This window comes from Pseudorasbora parva, chromosome 3 (assembly GCF_024679245.1).
Source record: "Pseudorasbora parva isolate DD20220531a chromosome 3, ASM2467924v1, whole genome shotgun sequence".
NCBI classification, from domain to species: Eukaryota; Metazoa; Chordata; class Actinopteri; order Cypriniformes; family Gobionidae; genus Pseudorasbora; species Pseudorasbora parva.
Window position 1 is genome coordinate 19,323,286 of NC_090174.1, and position 18,832 is coordinate 19,342,117.

The 18,832-nt window shown below is 36.9% G+C and overlaps 1 protein-coding gene across 3 annotated transcripts in view; it reads right to left on the bottom strand.

Annotated features, from left to right (window-relative positions):
- Positions 1–18,832, bottom strand: part of cntrl (centriolin) — a 48,646-nt gene that overhangs the window by 18,780 nt on the left and 11,034 nt on the right. For all 3 annotated transcript variants that reach the window (XM_067438002.1, XM_067438001.1, XM_067438003.1), the window contains 15 exons: positions 18,568–18,687; positions 13,886–14,075; positions 13,201–13,310; positions 12,861–13,055; positions 7,506–7,659; positions 7,165–7,385; positions 6,887–7,063; positions 4,859–4,993; positions 4,469–4,614; positions 4,183–4,372; positions 3,906–4,064; positions 1,262–1,441; positions 1,059–1,166; positions 360–495; positions 94–236 (listed from right to left, as the gene is read on the bottom strand). In XM_067438002.1, the coding sequence (XP_067294103.1) occupies positions 94–236; positions 360–495; positions 1,059–1,166; positions 1,262–1,441; positions 3,906–4,064; positions 4,183–4,372; positions 4,469–4,614; positions 4,859–4,993; positions 6,887–7,063; positions 7,165–7,385; positions 7,506–7,659; positions 12,861–13,055; positions 13,201–13,310; positions 13,886–14,075; positions 18,568–18,687 (2,364 nt within the window). The remainder of the gene's footprint in view (positions 1–93; positions 237–359; positions 496–1,058; positions 1,167–1,261; positions 1,442–3,905; positions 4,065–4,182; positions 4,373–4,468; positions 4,615–4,858; positions 4,994–6,886; positions 7,064–7,164; positions 7,386–7,505; positions 7,660–12,860; positions 13,056–13,200; positions 13,311–13,885; positions 14,076–18,567; positions 18,688–18,832) is intronic.

Below are 18,832 nucleotides of genomic sequence, written 5' to 3' on the forward strand. Positions count from 1 at the left end.
TGAGGACAAATAACATGCTGTTTATAATAGTCACTTACAAGAGTATTCCTTTTCCAATGCTAAAATACCATATTTCAAAATATGATTTCTTACATTCTGATTTGATGGTACATAGTACCAATATCCTGTGTTTGGCAGGGGGTCTCCTAAACTGGACAGGAAGTTATTCTGCTGTAGAAGAGTCTCCCTCAGGGCTCCAATTTCTTCCAGCAGTTCTTCTAGATTTACGTTGTTAGCTAAACAAAACAAAAAATAACAAGCCTATTTTTGCATTGAATGAAATGTGCATGGCTACAAGGCCACAAAACATGATGCTATGGTGTTTGTGAGGGGTTACCATGAAAAGATGGCAAACAAACCTTCTTTGGCTAGTTGATCTTTGAGACGTTTGGTTTGAGCCTGTTGCCTTTTCAATGTTTGTTTTAATCTGTCCAATTCTTGCTGTTGAATACTAGAGTTTGGGACACTCTGGAAATTCCCATCCGTCTCATGAACCTTCATTCAACAGAGGATGCATTAACATACATCGATGAGGACAGGGCATTAACAAACTAAAATCTCTGACAAGTGAGATATTGGAAGTTATTAATTTACAATTGAGAGTAATATAGCAGCTGCGTGAAGTTACAATTATATTCGTATGCTGATTTAAGCTTCGGGTGCACTGAAATACCACATTTGAACTTTTGCAGCTAGACCATATGCAACTGCCTGACAAAATGTGATGTGTTATAATTAAAACTATAAGAAGATGTGAGAATTACAAATATTTTTTAACTAAAATGTTATTCTTTAAACACCATTTCTGTAAAATGCTTGTGCTGATTACCTCTAGAAAAATGCCTATCGGTGGTAATGTCTTTTGTGTGCACAAATTTATACATTCGTTATTCGTTAATTTTATCATAGTGAATAAGCAGAGGGTTATTCACAAGCAAAGTTCAGTGTGAATGACACTAGGGGGCAAAATGCACCAATCACACCCAAATTTCAGCAATTAGTTGAAAGGAAGATAAAACTGAAGACTGAAGTCTAAAGATTTTGAGCAGATACATTACCATATCTGTCAAAAGCTTCTGGAGAACCTGGATTTCTGCTTCAGCACAAGCCAAGTCCTGAATGGCTTGGGCAGCCTGAGTCTTGGTGCTCTGTAACTCCTCTGCATTCTATATGCATAAACACATCATCATCATCATCAGTGAACTTCTCTCACACTGATGCTGCTCCGAAAATATCTCAAGTATTCTGCACTTTGTCTTACCGATGCTCTCTCCAGATGTATTTTTTCTATAGTGCTATGAAGAGAGTGAAGTTTGTCCTTAGCTGCAAACAGCTGTTGGGCAGCCATTCTGTCAGCAGAGGAAAATGATCTCCGGAGTGCCTGCAACTCCAGACTGAGAGAATCCAGCTGCTCCTGAGTCTGGCTCTCCTTGGCTTTCATCTATAAAAACAAAAAACTATTACATACATAGCTGCTTAAAGCAATATTCAAAGTAAAATAGAAGTTAAGATCTATTGTGGATGTATAAATGAATCATGGCTTACTGAAAATAAAGCATTTCTATAATGGCACTGTGACCAAACTCTCATTTAGTTTTTAGTTGCCCACCAAGTCAAAAGGTTACAAACATTTTTTTCTTGCTTAGGTTTCATTACACCTAACATAACATTTTGATTGAAGCTCTAAAAGTATCTCAATCATGACAACACTGGAAATAGATTTAACAGCATTTTATTGTTAGAAATTTGTATCTTTAAAACATTTGCTTGGTATCTGACTATGGGAAACACCTTCGGCAAATGGATCTGCTATGCTGCTGCTACTGGCATTACAATCAGCTACTTTAAAGGTGTCATGAACTGGCTTTGTTTATTTTTTTATACTGTTGTCTGAGGTCAACTAATGACATTTGTGTGGTTTTCAAAAACATCACAACTAATAAGTAGTAAGCTATTTTCTACACTGGTTTTGAGGCTCTTTCCAAAAGGCTGGGTTTTGATGGGCGTGCCACACTGGAAGTAAATGCATACGGCTAGGATTGGAGAAGATTTGCATATTTAATGAGCTTCAGCTCCCCTGTCAGTTCAGTTCACATGAGGAAGGCATTGTTTTGAAAGCGGCAACCGGATCGGAATGATTATCTCGATCACAGGGTAAATGTCTTTATCAAACAAACACAATGATTTATTTCTCATCCACCCACGATTGATTGGAATATTATTTTTGTATTGCCTGTTTGGTGGATATAAGCGTGAACCGCACGCCTAGATTGGGCTTACGTTTTGGTAGCCTGTTGAAAAATACATATCCCCGGGACTACTATTGCATATAAAAAACATGTTTACTCACATAAGTGTGTTGCACCACACACGGCATTGTGTTTTAATCTCAATGGCCCTCATTTATCAATCTTGCGTAGAAACTGGTGTATATGTTGGCGTAAGATTATGCTTACACTCCTCTCACCGCCTGATTTATGAAGCTGTGCGCACCTCTGCAATCCAGGTGTACGCAATACTTGCCCTTGATAAATGTGGTGGCTGAAAACGATCGTCATTAGAATAACACGCCCCTATATATTCAAGTCTCCGGCTCTCCCACGCCCTCATTTTAAGTCATGGACAAACAGAAGACGGCAATGAAGCGAAACTTCTCCGACGTGGAGATCGGGCGCGCTCAATCATCTCACTAGTCCACTAGTCAGGGCAGTGATTAGGGCATAAGTCAATGGGCTGACTCCCTGATCAGTGCTCTGACTACTGAACTATAGAGATGATTGAGACGTGCCCATCGAGACCATCACCAGGGAAGTGGAAAAAAAACCCGAAATTGTTTTATTTGGGAGTTTAAAGAGTGGGATTAAAGGCACCTACAAAAACTAAATATGGACCCAAATTACGAGTACTGTTAATAGTGTGGAGGTTGAGAAGCGCACTCCAGCAGATTAAATAGCTGTTTGGATGATAAATTACCATCACAATGCATTATTTTACAGCACGTTTTGAAACAATTAGCATTTCATTTCGTATCACGGCACATGTATTGGGGTGTACAATAGTGATGATGATGTGATGTGGAGTACTATTCATTCACATTAATAATTACATGACGATTTGTAAGATTCTTCTTATTATTATTATTATGATTATTATTCTTAATGACGCTTGTTATTCAGAAGAAGAATGCCGTTTTTATTGATTTTATTATTATTTAAAAGAAGAAGGTCATTTTTATTATTTTGTCAGTCTGAATTATTTTAGTCCCAGTCCGTGCGCAGCACCGGGCCAGACGGGCCTGAAACGTCAGATAAAGCGCACAGGCTCGCGACTGGAGGAATACATATGCCTACAGATCAAACACTTTGGTAAAGTCACACAAATTAAACATTGACGTTCATGTTGCACAAAAATAAACACTGAATGTTGTTGTGGTTTTTAACAGTGGGTCATAATATAGCATATCTTGTCAGTGCGTTTTGTGGTGTTAGGAATTGTTTTTCCCACTAACTCAAACGTGCGTACACCACCTCCTGAGCTGGCGTAGGATTTGAGCGTGCCGTACGCCAACGTCCATTTGATAAATCTCAAAGTCACTGTGGGTTTGGGTGTACGCAAGGTGTACGCTGGAAATTTGGTGTACGCACTTTTGATAAATGAGGGCCAATATGTCTGAAAATCCAGCTCGACCAGTGACTTGTTTACAAATGATTCCGCAGTGAAATGAAGCGAACACATGTACAGTGTCTTCCCCACGTGAGCTGGAACTTTATTAAAAATAAATGAAGTATCACACACTCCTAATATTAGGATCCGAAGAAAACTTATGCAGCTTATGACTGAACTGTGCATTTAATCTCAAAACTGAGCAAAACAGGAAGAAATCAAGAAGGTGGTGATTCTAGTACCTGTTTATCTTGTTCTTCTAATTCAGCAAGCAGACGGTCCCTGTCAATTTCGGTCTCCTCTAAACGCTTCAGCGTCAAGTACTGCTGCTCATGAGCATCTTCCAGCTCCTCCCTCAACCTCTGGACCTCTGCCTCCTCACCACACCTCTCTGCTGCCAGCTAGAATCAAACAGAAGATCAGCATCACTTCATACAAAGACATTATACTGGAATATTTGAGCATCTGATTGATGATATTTCAAATAATGATAAATTGAATGCCACGATGTCAGCTCACCTGAGTCTGGTATCTCTCTTGGTACTTCCTAAGTCTCTCTCTGAGTGAACCCATCTCTCCAGCGAGTCTGTCCTGGCAACGCTGTGCCTCGTCTCTTTCACTCTGAGCGGCAGAAACCACACGATGCACCTCCTGTTGTAGCTCTATAAATTTCTTGTTCACTGGTTCCCCGAGGTCTTCAAAGCTGCAACTGGATAGGAAAACAAAGACATTTCACTGATAGACACACATACAGTTAATTTATGTTAATCTGCTAAATACAGTATATTATAAGAATCCATCATACCTCAGTTCCTCTTGTCCTGTAGCTATGGCTCTTGACAGTTCTCCTAAATGTTTAGCCACATTCTCAGGGCAAAGCAGCTCCTCCCTAATCTGCTCTAAATCACCTTGAAGAGCATCTACCTTCTCCTTAAGACTGTCTCTCTCCTCCTGTGAAAAACAATTTCAGCCAGGGATTCAAAGATGTGAGTCTTAGGAGGCTGAATGATTCTCATACATCATCATGCAGCAGAATGTAAAGTAAACGTTTTTTTACAGGCAGTGAAAATAGTGCTAAAATAGGTCACCGGTTGTCCATCCTTTGGTCTTTCCAATAATTTTGCCATGCTAATAGAGGAATAAATCTTACTGAGCTTTATTATTCTACTATAAGGTCTGATGTGCAGTAACACACCTGGATAGTGTTGACCTGTTGCAGAAGCTCTGTGTTCTCGAGCTCCCTGTCGGCAGCCATGTGCATCTGTGCCAAAGCATTCTCTTTTGCCTGTCTTTCTTTCTGCAGCTCCGCCTGCAGTGCAGAGTGCTCCATCTGTAAATGTGGAAGGCAAGAAATGCGGATGGCAAGAAAACATAAATGTAAACATATAAAAGGATAGTTTTAAAGATAGGAAATCATTTTAATATGCTGATTTAATGGTCAAGGAACATTTCTTATTATCATTGTTTAAAAATGTTGTGCTGCTTAAAATTTTGGTGAAAACCTTGATTGTTTTCAGGATTCTATGATGACTAAAAAGTTCAAAAGAGCATTTATTTAAAATATAAAATTCTATAACCATACAAATATACATTTTCATAAAAAATATTAATCCAAAGAACACAAACTTTTGAACAGTATTGTATTTGAATATATGGAAGAGTGAATAACAAAATTTTGTGCCTTACACATATGGCTTTAAATGACTAGGATACAATATGGATATTGTTGAAGTTACAGGCCTTGATTTTCGATGTGGGATTGCACGTATTGCACATAATTGTACTCATTCCCTCAGATTTTGTGCTAAAAAAATAAGTCTTTTTCACTCTTTCACTTCACTGAGCTTAAACAGACACAAAATAACGACAAAATGTTGTTCTTGGTGAGTATTCACATAAACACAGTAAGTTATGTTTCAAGTAACGTATCGTAAACAGTTTAGAAAAATTCATGTGTGACAGTATAATGGATCTGTGTGTCATGTGTTAAAGTGACAGCAGCATAATATTCTTATGAGATCATTTTAAAAATATCGATTTCCCCATGGTATCGATGTCAAAATTGAAGCCAGTGAAAAGGTTAAGTAGCTATAACTTCAGGAAACCATTAGCCACAGTGGCAAGTGAGCAAAAAAACATTTTTTATGAATGGTGGTCTGTTTATGGAGCAAGCTGTGCTTTAAAAAAAATCCAAATGCTGACGTTGGCTGATAATACAAATGAAAGAATGTGAATATGTAAGATCCAGCTTGTTGGTGACGTATATTTCAAGGAGATGAGGACATATCAAGAATATTTGAAATTTAGTGCACACGGGGTTTGACATTAACTTTTTTGCTCACCAGCCACTGCGGTAAGTGGTTTTCTAAAGTTACTAACTAATCAGAATTTTCATTGGCCACAATTTTGACATCGATACCATGAGAAAAAACTGCCATATAGACATTTTTAATATTATCTCCTAATTTGGCAGCATGTATATAATGCTGATGTCACTTTAAGACACACAGATCATTATACTATTACACTGTTTTTTTCTTTCTCAACTGTTTATATTCACTTAAAGTTTCCATAACTGACTGTGTTTACATTAATACTCACCAAGGCAGGCATTTTAACATTATTTTGTGTGTATTTGACTGTTTAAGCGCATTAAGCAGCAAAAAATAACTGAATTTAGTACTGAGAGGCGGCTTTATGTGCACACACTTTAGGTATAAGCCCAAAATCTGCACAAATTAGTAAAATTATTAGCAATACGCACAATCCAACGCTGAAATTCAAGCTCAGTAACATCAACAATATTCATCCGGAGCAAATTAAACAAGTGAGTGAGGGGAGGTGGGTTTGTGTTTCAACTGGCTGTCGGAGAGATGAGAGAGCGAGAAAGAGCAGCTGGTATTGTGCATCTATTCTGTGGAAAATAAGTATTGGAAGCGTTTCAGATATTTCAGAATCGATATGTATCGAAAAATCTATATTTGATTTTGACACATTGCACTTAGTTTATTATTTCAGCCGCTTTTTTGTAAAATACTACAATTGAAAAATGTATATATATATATATATATATATATATATATATATATATATATATATATATATATATATATATATATAACATCAACCCTCCAAAGTGGCTAGTAGGAGTGACAGCGTTACATGCCACTGCTGAAATCCAATATGAAATAAAATATGAAAAAGCTATGAAGAGATTTCCTACTTGACTGAGTCGACGCAATCTGCCCAGCTCCTCCTTCAGTTGCATGGCCTCAGTTTCTCTCTCCTGCAGTTGGGTCTCCAGCTCTGCCTCATATTCACGGACCTGATGCTGAGTCTGCTTCAGTTCTTCATTCTTCTTCCTCAGATCCTCCAACTCCTTCTTCTGATGCTGCAGCTCCTATAACACAACATACAATATGATAATGTTAATTTGATGTATTATTACAGAGTGGTGTATTGAAACTGCAGTTGAACATTGTATCAGAAACAGACTCCAACCTCCTGTGCGCTTTCAGCACTCAGAACATCTTTTTCCATCTGTGTGCATTGATGCTCCTTCTCACATAGGAGGTGCTGCAGAGCATCTTTCTCCCTCTGCAGACGCCTGCAATCTGACTGGGCTCTTCGTGCTTGTTCCTTCATCCCCTGCAGATACTCCTGGAGACCTGAGATGATGCCCTCCAGGTCATGCTTGAGTGCCTCATTAGCAGCTATCTGACCTAAATGAGTAGATTGTTTCGCCTTACTTATATTAATTGAAATATATTGTATTAGTAAATAAATTCATAATAAATTAAACAACAATGAATGTAAAATAAAAATTATGAAAAGTTCCTCACCATCTGTAAGCTGTTGCTCTAGTTCCTTGATCTCCTGTGTTTCCTTGTAAATGCGTGTGATCATATCATCCAGCCTGCTCTCTAGTTCCTTGTGTTTTCTGCTCATGATGGCCAGCAGCTGCGTCTTTTTGGACAACTGAGCCTGCACATGGGCCTGCAAAAGTGATGGCAGACAGTCATTCCTAAATCAGTAGACACACAAGTATATATATATATATATATATATATATATATATATATATATATATATATATATATATATATATATATATATATATATATATATATATATATATATATATATAGTTATATTAACATAATATTTATGAAAATAAACAAAAAATAAAGATGTACGACATTAAACTGACTATATATATTATATATATATATATATATATATATATATATTATATATATATATATATATATATATATATATATATATATATATATATATATATAATGCCTAGCGAAAATATCCGGCCCCCTTGAACTTTGCGACCTTTTGCCACATTTCAGGTTTCACATAATGATATGAAACTGTAATTTTTTGTGAAGATTCAACAACAAGTGGGACACAATCATGAAGTGGAACGAAATTTATTGGATATTTCAAACTTTTTTAACAAATCAAAAACTGAAAAATTGGGCGTGCAAAATTATTCGGCCCCCTTAAGTTAATACTTTGTAGCGCCACCTTTTGCTGCGATTACAGCTGTAAGTCCCTTGGGGTATGTCTCGATCAGTTTTGCACATCGAGAGACTGAAATTTTTGCCCATTCCTCCTTGCAGAACAGCTCGAGCTCAGTGAGGTTGGATGGAGAGTGTTTGTGAACAGCAGTTTTCAGTTCTTTCCACAGATTGTCGATTGGATTCAGGTCTGGACTTTGACTTGGCCATTCTAACACCTGGATATGTTTATTTTTGAACCATTCCATTTTGTAGATTTTGCTTTATGTTTTGGATCATTGTCTTGTTGGAAGAAAAATCTCCATCCCAGTCTCAGGTCTTTTGCAGACTCCATCAGGTTTTCTTCCAGAATGGTCCTGTATTTGGCTCCATCCATCTTCCCATCAATTTTAACCATCTTCCCTGTCCCTCCTGAAGAAAAGCAGGCCCAAACCATGATGCTGCCACCACCATGTTTGACAGTGGGGATGGTGTGTTCAGGGTGATGAGCTGTGTTGCTTTTACACCAAACATAAAGTTTTGCATTGTTGCCAAAAAGTTCAATTTTGGTTTCATCTTACCAGAGCACCTTCTTCCACATGTTTGGTGTGTCTCCCAGGTGGCTTGTGGCAAACTTTAAACAAAACTTTTTATGGATATCTATAAGAAATGGCTTTCTTCTTGCCACTCTTCCATAAAGGCCAGATTTGTGCAGTATACGACTGATTGTTGTCCTATGGACAGAGTCTCCCACCTCAGCTGTAGATCTCTGCAGTTCATCCAGAGTGATCATGGGCCTCTTGGCTGCATCTCTGCTCAGTCTTCTCCTTGTATGAGCTGAAAGTTTAGAGAGACGGCCAGGTCTTGGTAGATTTGCAGTGGTCTGATACTCCTTCCATTTCAATATTATTGCTTGCACAGTGCTCCTTGGGATGTTTAAAGCTTGGGAAATCTTTTTGTATCCAAATCCGGCTGTAAACTTCTCCACAACGGTATCTTGGGCCTGCCTGGTGTGTTCCTTGTTCTTCATGATGCTCTCTGCGCTTTAAACGGACCTCTGAGACTATCACAGTGCAGGTGCATTAATACGGAGACTTGATTACACACAGGTGCATTCTATTTATCATCATTAGTCATTTAGGTCAACATTGGATCATTCAGAGATCCTCACTGAACTTCTGGAGAGAGTTTGCTGCACTGAAAGTAAAGGGGCCGAATAATTTTGCACGCCCAATTTTTTAGTTTTTGATTTGTTAAAAAAGTTTGAAATATCCAATAAATTTCGTTCCACTTCATGATTGTGTCCCACTTGTTGTTGTTTCTTCACAAAAAATTACAGTTTCATATCATTTTTTGAAGCCTGAAATGTGGCAAAAGTTCGCAAAGTTCAAGGCGGCCAAATATTTTTGCAAGGCACTATATATATATATATATACATTAAACTGACTATATATATATATATATATAATATATATAGTCAGTTTAATGTCGTACATCTTTATTTTTTGTTTATTTTTATAAATATTATGTTAATATAACAAAATGTAAAAAAAATTATACATGATTTGCAGTCTTTTCAAATAAATCTGATACAAATATCAGAACAAAAGACCAAGACCCTACATCCCAATTACCATACAATGAAAAAAATTGGTGTAAAAAAAATTCGCTCAGAAGTTGCTTATAGATTTCTCAATTCATTACAAAGAAATGGCAAGTAGCTCTGTTTGTATCATTATGTCATTTTCTTTTTTATCACTGTGAAGCTGCTTAAAAAAAAGTCATCAGGAATTAAGAATTCTGACATCAGGACATTAAGAATTCTGTTCCCACTTTATGTTAGGTGGCCTTACCTACTATCTACTTACATTAAAAATAAGTACAATGTACTAACTGTGTTCATATTGTATTGCAAAACACTTTTGCTGATATTGAGGTGGGATACGGGTAGAGTTAGGTAAAGGTGTGGTGGTATGGGTAAGTTTAAGGGTAGGTTTAGGAGTCTGAGAATGGAAGGGAAGGGTCAACAGTGTAATTATAAACATAACTACAGAAATGAATTTCAGATGTAATTACATGCAGGTAATTTGTAATATGTATACACAATAAGTGCATCGTATCAAATTATTAATTTAAATGTTAGTACACTGTAGTTAAGACCACCTAATATAAAGTGTGTCCAGAAATAATTTGCAACAGTGTACTATCCACCCTAAATATTATTTGAGATTAGGAATCTTGAATTCTATTTAGGGAGGACAGTATGTGAATTGGGGAGAAGGGAAAGTCTTGGACTTCTGCAATCGTTTCTTCTCCACTCATCCACTTCCTCTTACCATCCAACACTTTATCTCAATGTAACAGTTTTATTAAGCATTATTTTACACAAACAGGAAATAAACATTATAAATAAAAATACCAAAAGTACTTATTTTTAATCTAATGGTTTGGTCATAGCAATTTAACAATGTACATTGTTATTATGCTAACTGCTCTCAAACTTAATGTAAGCCATGTAAAATATGCAAGCCAGCAAAGCCTGATGACATAATGCTTTTGCAATTTCCTGTTTAAAAACACGGAAAATATATTCAATATAAAGTCAAACCTACACAATAATGTAGCATGTTTTGATCAACTTAAAAAACTGAAATGTTCTTATTGTAAGGTACCAATAATCATTTCTACAAACAAAACCAAGAGTCCCAAATTGCAACCGTATGACAGCAGCCTCCCATGAGCCCCTGCTTGACCCCAGTGGGGTACTTACTTACTACAGTGGTGTGGCTGCCATCTCTTCACTTTCTGTCTCTCTATATATCCATTTTCTCCTGTTGCTGCCCCAGGAGGGGAAAGAAAAAGAACATTTCCTGTCACTTTTAGCTCCACTACTCTAACCTTCAGAGCTACTGTCCACACGAGTCCAACTATCATTAAAAGTAGCCCTCTCCTCTAGATTTCCTTCTCCCCCTCCTCCTCTATCTCTGTACTTTTTCCACCCTCCTCTCAACTCTCTTTGAATCAACACAGGAAGCCTTCTGCCTCAGCCAATCAGTGCCTTTGTCTGGGGCCGGGTGGGAGTAAGGAACCTCTTTGGCTCCACCCACAGCATCAACAGATTTCCCCTAGGACAGAAGTTCTCTCTTCTTTCTTAAAGAGACAGGAGCCTCTTTTTATATGACTGCTACTTGTTGCTGAGCATCATCGTTTAGTAATGATTAATTCCATAGAGAACTTCATCTTATTATTGTCACCTTTGTTGTTAGGGAGGTACCACAACACATCAGTGATCGAAACACATTTTCGACTACACTGTTTGTATGCCAAATATTTTCTTTAACAGAAAAGAGGACGACATGCACTTTGTTGTTATATAACAGCAAATATAGACAAAGCTGTAACTGCATTTCAGTTGAATTATATTTTAATGCTTAAGTTGTCTGGCAACCATTAACAGCCTATATTTTAAAACATGTTAATAATTGTTACAGAAATAAAAATGTCATATTTTGTAACAAAGTAAGTCTTTACTGTCACCTTTGATCAATTTAACTAAATACATATTTATAGTTTTTTATAAAAACAAAACATTTTAAATAAATATTTATTTTAAAAAATACTATCATTCACAAGTTTGGATCAGTGTATTTTTACAGTACAATATTGTCTTTTAAGTTTTATGTTACATTTTAATTTATGTGTTGCATTATTTCAGTGTCAAGTATGGTCTGTCTTTGTGTAAGTATGTTTAGTTATTAGCCATGTTTTGAATGGCCAGTTTTGATTAACTGTAATTTTTAATGTGGCCTTTAATTTAGACCATCTGAATTGTTATGTAGGTTTATATTAAGTAGATATATAGTTTAAATAGATTGTATTATTAAAGTTGTGTTCATGCAACGGAAGAATCGACAGATCTTTACTGCAGTACTGTAACAAATATTTTTATAGAATGTAATGAATTATCAAAAAAGAAAAAAAGTACTATAGGGACTTCAATGTATACAATGTTTTTAATGCATTGGTTGCTGATTGGATTTTGAGATTGGGTTTTGGGAGTCTGAGAGAAGTATGTTGTTTTCATTGGATGGTCACGTCATGATATTTTGATTAAACATTAAGAGAAAAAAAAATAGAAACATGCAAGTATGAATTGTTCAAAACAATATTTATAACATGCATGAAATTAAAATAGATAAGGTGTATTTTCATTTCATGCTGAACTTAAACATAACACTATATCATTAATGATACATACGTATATGAACTGTAAGCTACGCATTTTAAGTGAATTTCTGGCAACCACGGCTGCCAGTTTTAATACTGTAAATTCAACAGGATGTTTTATAGTATTCCGTAAGGTTAATGAATTCCATTATCTTCAAGAAGAATTGTTTTTGTAATTATTTTTATTAATATATAAATTTGTCAAATGATTAATCGTAATTAAATTGCATCCAAAATAAAAGTTTGTGTTTACATAATAGATGTGTGTGCTGTGTATAATTATTATTTGAATAAACAAACATACATGTTTAAGAAATATATTTAAGAAATATAAATATACTGTCAAGTATTATATGCATATATTATATATAATTTATATTGTATATAAATATAAATATTTCATATATAAATATATATTTTTTTGCAAAGCATAAGTGTTTAAGCATACGTGTTACTGACATGTCTGGGGTCACTGGGATCCAGGCTGTGCAGTAGGTTCTGCAGCTGATCCATTTCATTCTGGGCTCTATTTCTCTCAGTATTCAGTGTGTCCAGCTGCCTCTCCACAGCCTCCATCTCTCCTCTCAGCTCTCCAAGCCTCTGTATCCTCCTCTGAAGCTCTTGTCTGAACTGCTCCTTCTCAGCCTCACAGATCTATGTCCAAATCAACATAGATAAATTAAATAATAAACGGGGACTCTGACATCAAGTTTTACTTAAAACAGAGGAAATCTTCTCAAGGAAAACTGCTAGTGGTGACATAGAGCCATTCACAGATGTTTAAAGGATAACACCTCACCCGTCTCTGAGAAACTGTCTCCTCTAGCTGCCGGAGCTCCTCACTGGCTCTAAGGATCTGCTGCTCTCTCACCTCAATTTCTGTAAGTAATTGCTGTAATCGCACCTCAGCTAAAAACAAAACAGAGATGCATTAGGACAACTGCAGAGATGTGGATCAGTCCCATAAAAACAGGAAAATGTCCTGCATCATTTGTTTGCAGATGACACTTGGTTTAATTGTTTTTGTGGGGGCACTGTTCCAAACCCACCAAATTACTAGGTCACCAACAGTCGTTTCAGTTTTACTGAACGGTGTTATTATATATACAAGCAAGGCAATTGTATGCATCTTGGTCTCAAACCAGAGCAGCATTGCTGTTATCAAGAATAAAAAACTAAAGATTGTTACAAGTGTCAAACATTTATTTTAGGGTTCAGTTCTTGCTGTTAACTAGTTGCTTATTAGCATGCCTATTATAGGATATTGGCTGTTTTTAAGTACTTATAAAGCACATCTTACTAACTATTAATAAGCAGAGTTTATTGAGGCAAAAGTCTTAGTTAATAGTGACTATGTGTTCCCATAATAAAGTGTTGCTAGAAAGCTAGTAAAAAATGAATGGCATGTATAATTTATTTACTTGATATAACTATTTAGAACCTTTAGTATAATGTCAATACACAGTGCCCTTGAACCTTTGTACCTCTGAGCTGCACATGTCTGGACATGTCATGTTCCCTGGGGTAGTCTGTCTCTGTCATGTCCGCTGAGGCTGGCTGCTGATGGTCTCGTATTTCCATGCTCTCCACCTCTAATGGGAATTTTGTGTTCCTCTTCTGACAAGACTTTCCTATGTAGGGACTCTCGATAGAAAAGTTCTCTACCTCCACCTCCTGAACAACATAGAGAATGTCTCTAAAAATGTATATAATCCTACCATTCAAAAATGGCTAAAGCAAAGTCATTTGAAGCTTTTGTTATTGCAGAACTTAATCATCAAAGCTGAAATGTCACCTATAAATTAAATAGAATATAATGATCGCACTAGCCAAAAAAATCTTACATTATTAAAATCTTAACATATATATATGTTATATATATATATATATATATATATATATATATATATATATATATATATATATATATATATATATATATATATCACAGTGCCTTGCGAAAGTATTCGGCCGCCTTGAACTTTGCGACCTTTTGCCATATTTCAGGCTTCAAACAATGATATGAAACTGTAATTTTTGTGAAGAATCTACAACAGGTGGGACACAATCATGAAGTGGAACAAAATTTATTGGATATTTCAAACTTTTTTAACAAATCAAAAACTGAAAAATTGGGCCCCCTTAAGTTAATACTTTGTAGCGCCACCTTTTGCTGCAATTACAGCTGTAAGTCGCTTGGGGTATGTCTCTATCAGTTTTGCATATCGAGAGACTGAAATTTTTTGCCCATTCCTCCATGCAGAACAGCTCGACAGAGCTGGACAGAGTCTCCCACCTCAGCTGTAGATCTCTGCAGTTCATCCAGAGTGATCATGGGCCTCTTGGCTGCATCTCTGCTCAGTCTTCTCCTTGTATGAGCTGAAAGTTTAGAGAGACGGCCAGGTCTTGGTAGATTTGCAGTGGTCTGATACTCCTTCCATTTCAATATTATTGCTTGCACAGTGCTCCTTGGGATGTTTAAAGCTTGGGAAATCTTTTTGTATCCAAATCCGGCTTTAAACTTCTCCACAACGGTATCTCGGACCTGCCTGGTGTGTTCCTTGTTCTTCATGATGCTCTCTGCGCTTTAAACGGACCTCTGAGACTATCACAGTGCAGGTGCATTTATATGGAGACTTGATTACACACAGGTGCATTCTATTTATCATCATCAGTCATTTAAGGTCAACATTGGATCATTCAGAGATCCTCACTGAACTTCTGGAGAGAGTTTGCTGCACTGAAAGTAAAGGGGCCGAATAATTTTGCACGCCCAATTTTTCAGTTTTTGATTTTTTTTTAAAGTTTGAAATATCCAATAAATTTTATTCCACTTCATGATTGTGTCCTACTCGTTGTTGATTCTTCACAAAAAAATACAGTTTTATATCTTTTTGTTTGAAGCCTGAAATGTGGAAAAAGTCGCAAAGTTCAAGGGGGGCAAATACTTTCGCAAGGCACATTATATATATATATATATATATATATATATATATATATATATATATATATATATATATATATATATATATATATATATATATATATATATTCATACACACACACCCTGACCAAACTTCATCTAGTTCCACTTTTAGGAAAATAATTTATATATTTATACTGAATGAAGTCAAAATTGCATGCACTACATATTGGATGGAAAAACTTGCACTACTGTTCAAAAGTTTGGGGTCAATGAGATTATTTTTATTGTTGTTTTATTTAAATTAATATTTTTATTCAGCAAGGATGCATCAAATTGATCAAAACTAACAGTAAAGACGTTTATAAAGTTACTAAATACAGTCCCTGACAAAAGTCTTGTCGCTTGTGTACAAATTGACCTAACGTGCCGCAGAAATATATTTCTAATCAAGATTTTTTTTTTTCCAAGAAATGGCTCATTTTAATCCCACCAGCTTTTGTGATAATGTTTCAGTGAAAAACTAAACTTTCAAAAAGTATGCTAATATTCACAGCTTGGTAAAGCCCATTGAGTCAATTTTTGCAAAGACATAAGTGTTGTCGCCTTGTCATATGAGCTTCACCTGTGACTAATAATGGATCAATTAGGTCTCAATTGTGTATAAAAAGAATCAGTGCCCAGAAGCCAGCACTAAACAAAAGACAATTGAAAAACCGTGTGGCATTTGCCAAGGCCCACAGCCTGCTAAAATGATAGACGCTGGAAAAGTCGCAGAAGGTGGATTTTTCAGATGAATCTTCTGTTGAATTACACCACAGTCGCTGCAAATATTGCAGGAGACCTACTGAAGCCTGAATGGATACAAGATTCACCCAGAAAACAGTGAAGTTTGGGGGCGTAAAAATCATGGTCTGGGGTTACATCCAGTATGGGGGTGTGCGAGAGATCTGCAGAGTGGAAGGCAACATCAATAGTCTAAAATACCAAGAAATCTTAGCTACCTCTTATATTCCCAACCATAAAAGAGGCCAAATTCTGCAACAGGACGGTGCTCCATCGCATACTTCCATCTCCACATCAAAGTTCCTCAAGGCGAAGAAGATCAAGATGCTCCAGGATTGGCCAGCCCAGTCACCAGACATGAACTCTGGGAGGCATGCAAGACTGCTTTCTTAGCTATTCCTGATGACTTCATCAATAAATTGTATGAATCCTTGCCAAACCGCATGGATGCAGTCCTTCAAGCTCATGGAAGTCATACAAGATATTAAATTTGGATCTCACAGCACCACAACTTAATTTGCTGACATATTTTTGTATTTGCTGTAAATTTGTTCAATTTCTGTATAGGCGACAAAACTTTTGTCTTGCCAAAATTTGACCTTTCCATCTTGATTAAATGATAAATATTTTTTCTGTAAACATTATTTATTTCAGTGCATTAAACATCATTTGGGAGGGTTTTAGCTTTTCATATGAGCTATTTCTAACACCAATTAATTAATTAAAAGTCAGGTTAATATCAGGTATTTCTAGAAAATAGATAAGCGACAAGACTTTTGTCAGGGACTGTATTATTGTATTTAAAATAAATGTTGTTATTTTGAACTTTACATTCATTAAAGAATACAGAAAAGAAGATGATTATGGTTTACACAAAAATATTTAGCTGTATAACTATTTTCAACATTGATAATAATACGAAAGGTTTATTGAGCACCTAAATAGCATATGACAATGGTTTCTGAAGGATCAAGTGACAATTAAGACAATAATATTTCACAATACTACTTTTGCCCTGAGAGCTGTGTTGTTGGAAGCTCCTTGTAGAGTCTCCCTAGACCACGGGTCCCCAAACTCGGTCCTGGAGGGCCACTGTCCTGCAGAGTTTAGCTAATCAATGCCTTACTAGGACCTATAAAGACATTGATTAGCTGGTTCAGGTGTGTTTGATTGGGGTTGGAGCTAAGCTCTGCAGGACAGCGGCCCTCCAGGACCGAGTCTGGGGACCAGGTGATTGAACAGACAAAGAGTGATCCCACACATTGCAGGAGTGTCTGTCAAATTCAGCCCAAAATAATAATGTGGTGCCATCTCTTTGTGGGCTCACCATCCGCTACAAGCATATGGGATCATTGCAATGCACAATGTGCAGCAGGCAGGTTTGTGGGGGTGGGGGGTTTAGTGGTTCCATGCCGACAGGACCTTGGTTGCAGAAACTAGCTTTTGGTACATGGATTGTGGGGAAGGAGCCAGAGTTAGTGCAGGAGGTTGAACGTTAACAGCTAGATATAGTCACGTTCAGCACAGCTTAGCCTCTGGAACCAAATTCCTGGATAGAGATTGAGCTCTCTACTTTTCGAGCCACCCAGGGTGTAAGGCATTAAGCAGATTTGGGAAAACTTAATTTTGAATCGACTTCTGACAGAAGAGCTGCACGATGGGTGTAACTTGTAGCATAGGGTGAAATCAGCGTGTACATTGACGATTTGAGGATAAATTTAATATAAAACTTTGAAATGGCGCTCTGTGGAGTGGAGTGGAGTCGTAGCTGGGCGAACACTTCTTCGAGGATCTTAACCCGGAGGACATACCCGCACAATAAAAGGCAGAGGACTCGAGGGAACCATGGCCCATTTCCTTGGTGGTAGGTAGTCACCTCACTGGAACCTGGAAGAGGTATAAGAGTTTGCTTATCCAGTCTAGGTTCCATGCCTCACCTATGATCAAGAGCTTTGGGTAGTGACCTAAAGAATGAGCTCACAGATAAAGATATGGCCGAAATTAGTTTTCTCTGTGGGTGTGTAGGCTGACCCTGAGAGACAGGGTGTAAAGTAGACCTGCTGCTCCTCTACCAGTTGAGAAGGTTTGGGAATCTGGTCAGGATGCTCCCTGGACACCTTGTGGTGGAGGTGATTTCCAACTGAGAAGGGACCTCAGGGATCCCCCCAGGATGAGCTAGAGGACGTTTTTGGGGAAAAGGACATATGTTTAGCCGTAGCTTGCTGTCACCACAACTAAGTCTCGTAAGTGGAGGAGAATGGATGGGTGGATACATGTAGACTTGGGGAGCAAGAGATTTCTTTCAAAAACCCTCAATCCCAAACTTTTGAACTGTAGTGTAAATTTACCAATTAAAAAAACCCTTTAATGAATCATTTTTTCTCAAAACAAAATCACAACGAATGATCTACTTTTAGCCTTTAGTTATTATTAAACCTAAACAAAACCAAAACTTACAGGGTCTGGATAAAATGGAAGAGACTCAAACTTGACATCTATTTTGTGAAAAGCCAACTCCTGCTCGAGCTCATAGTGTTTTTGACAGGCCTGGGTCAACTCCACTGTTTTCTGCTTCAGCTGTGTAATGAGAAAGAGGTAATTTAAACAAAACACTTTACATACGACCATAAAACACATCAGCCACACATCACTACAAACAATTTAGCTCAGAATGAAACTGGATCTTAATGATTTGTGTACTAAAAAACTGTTACACTTATGT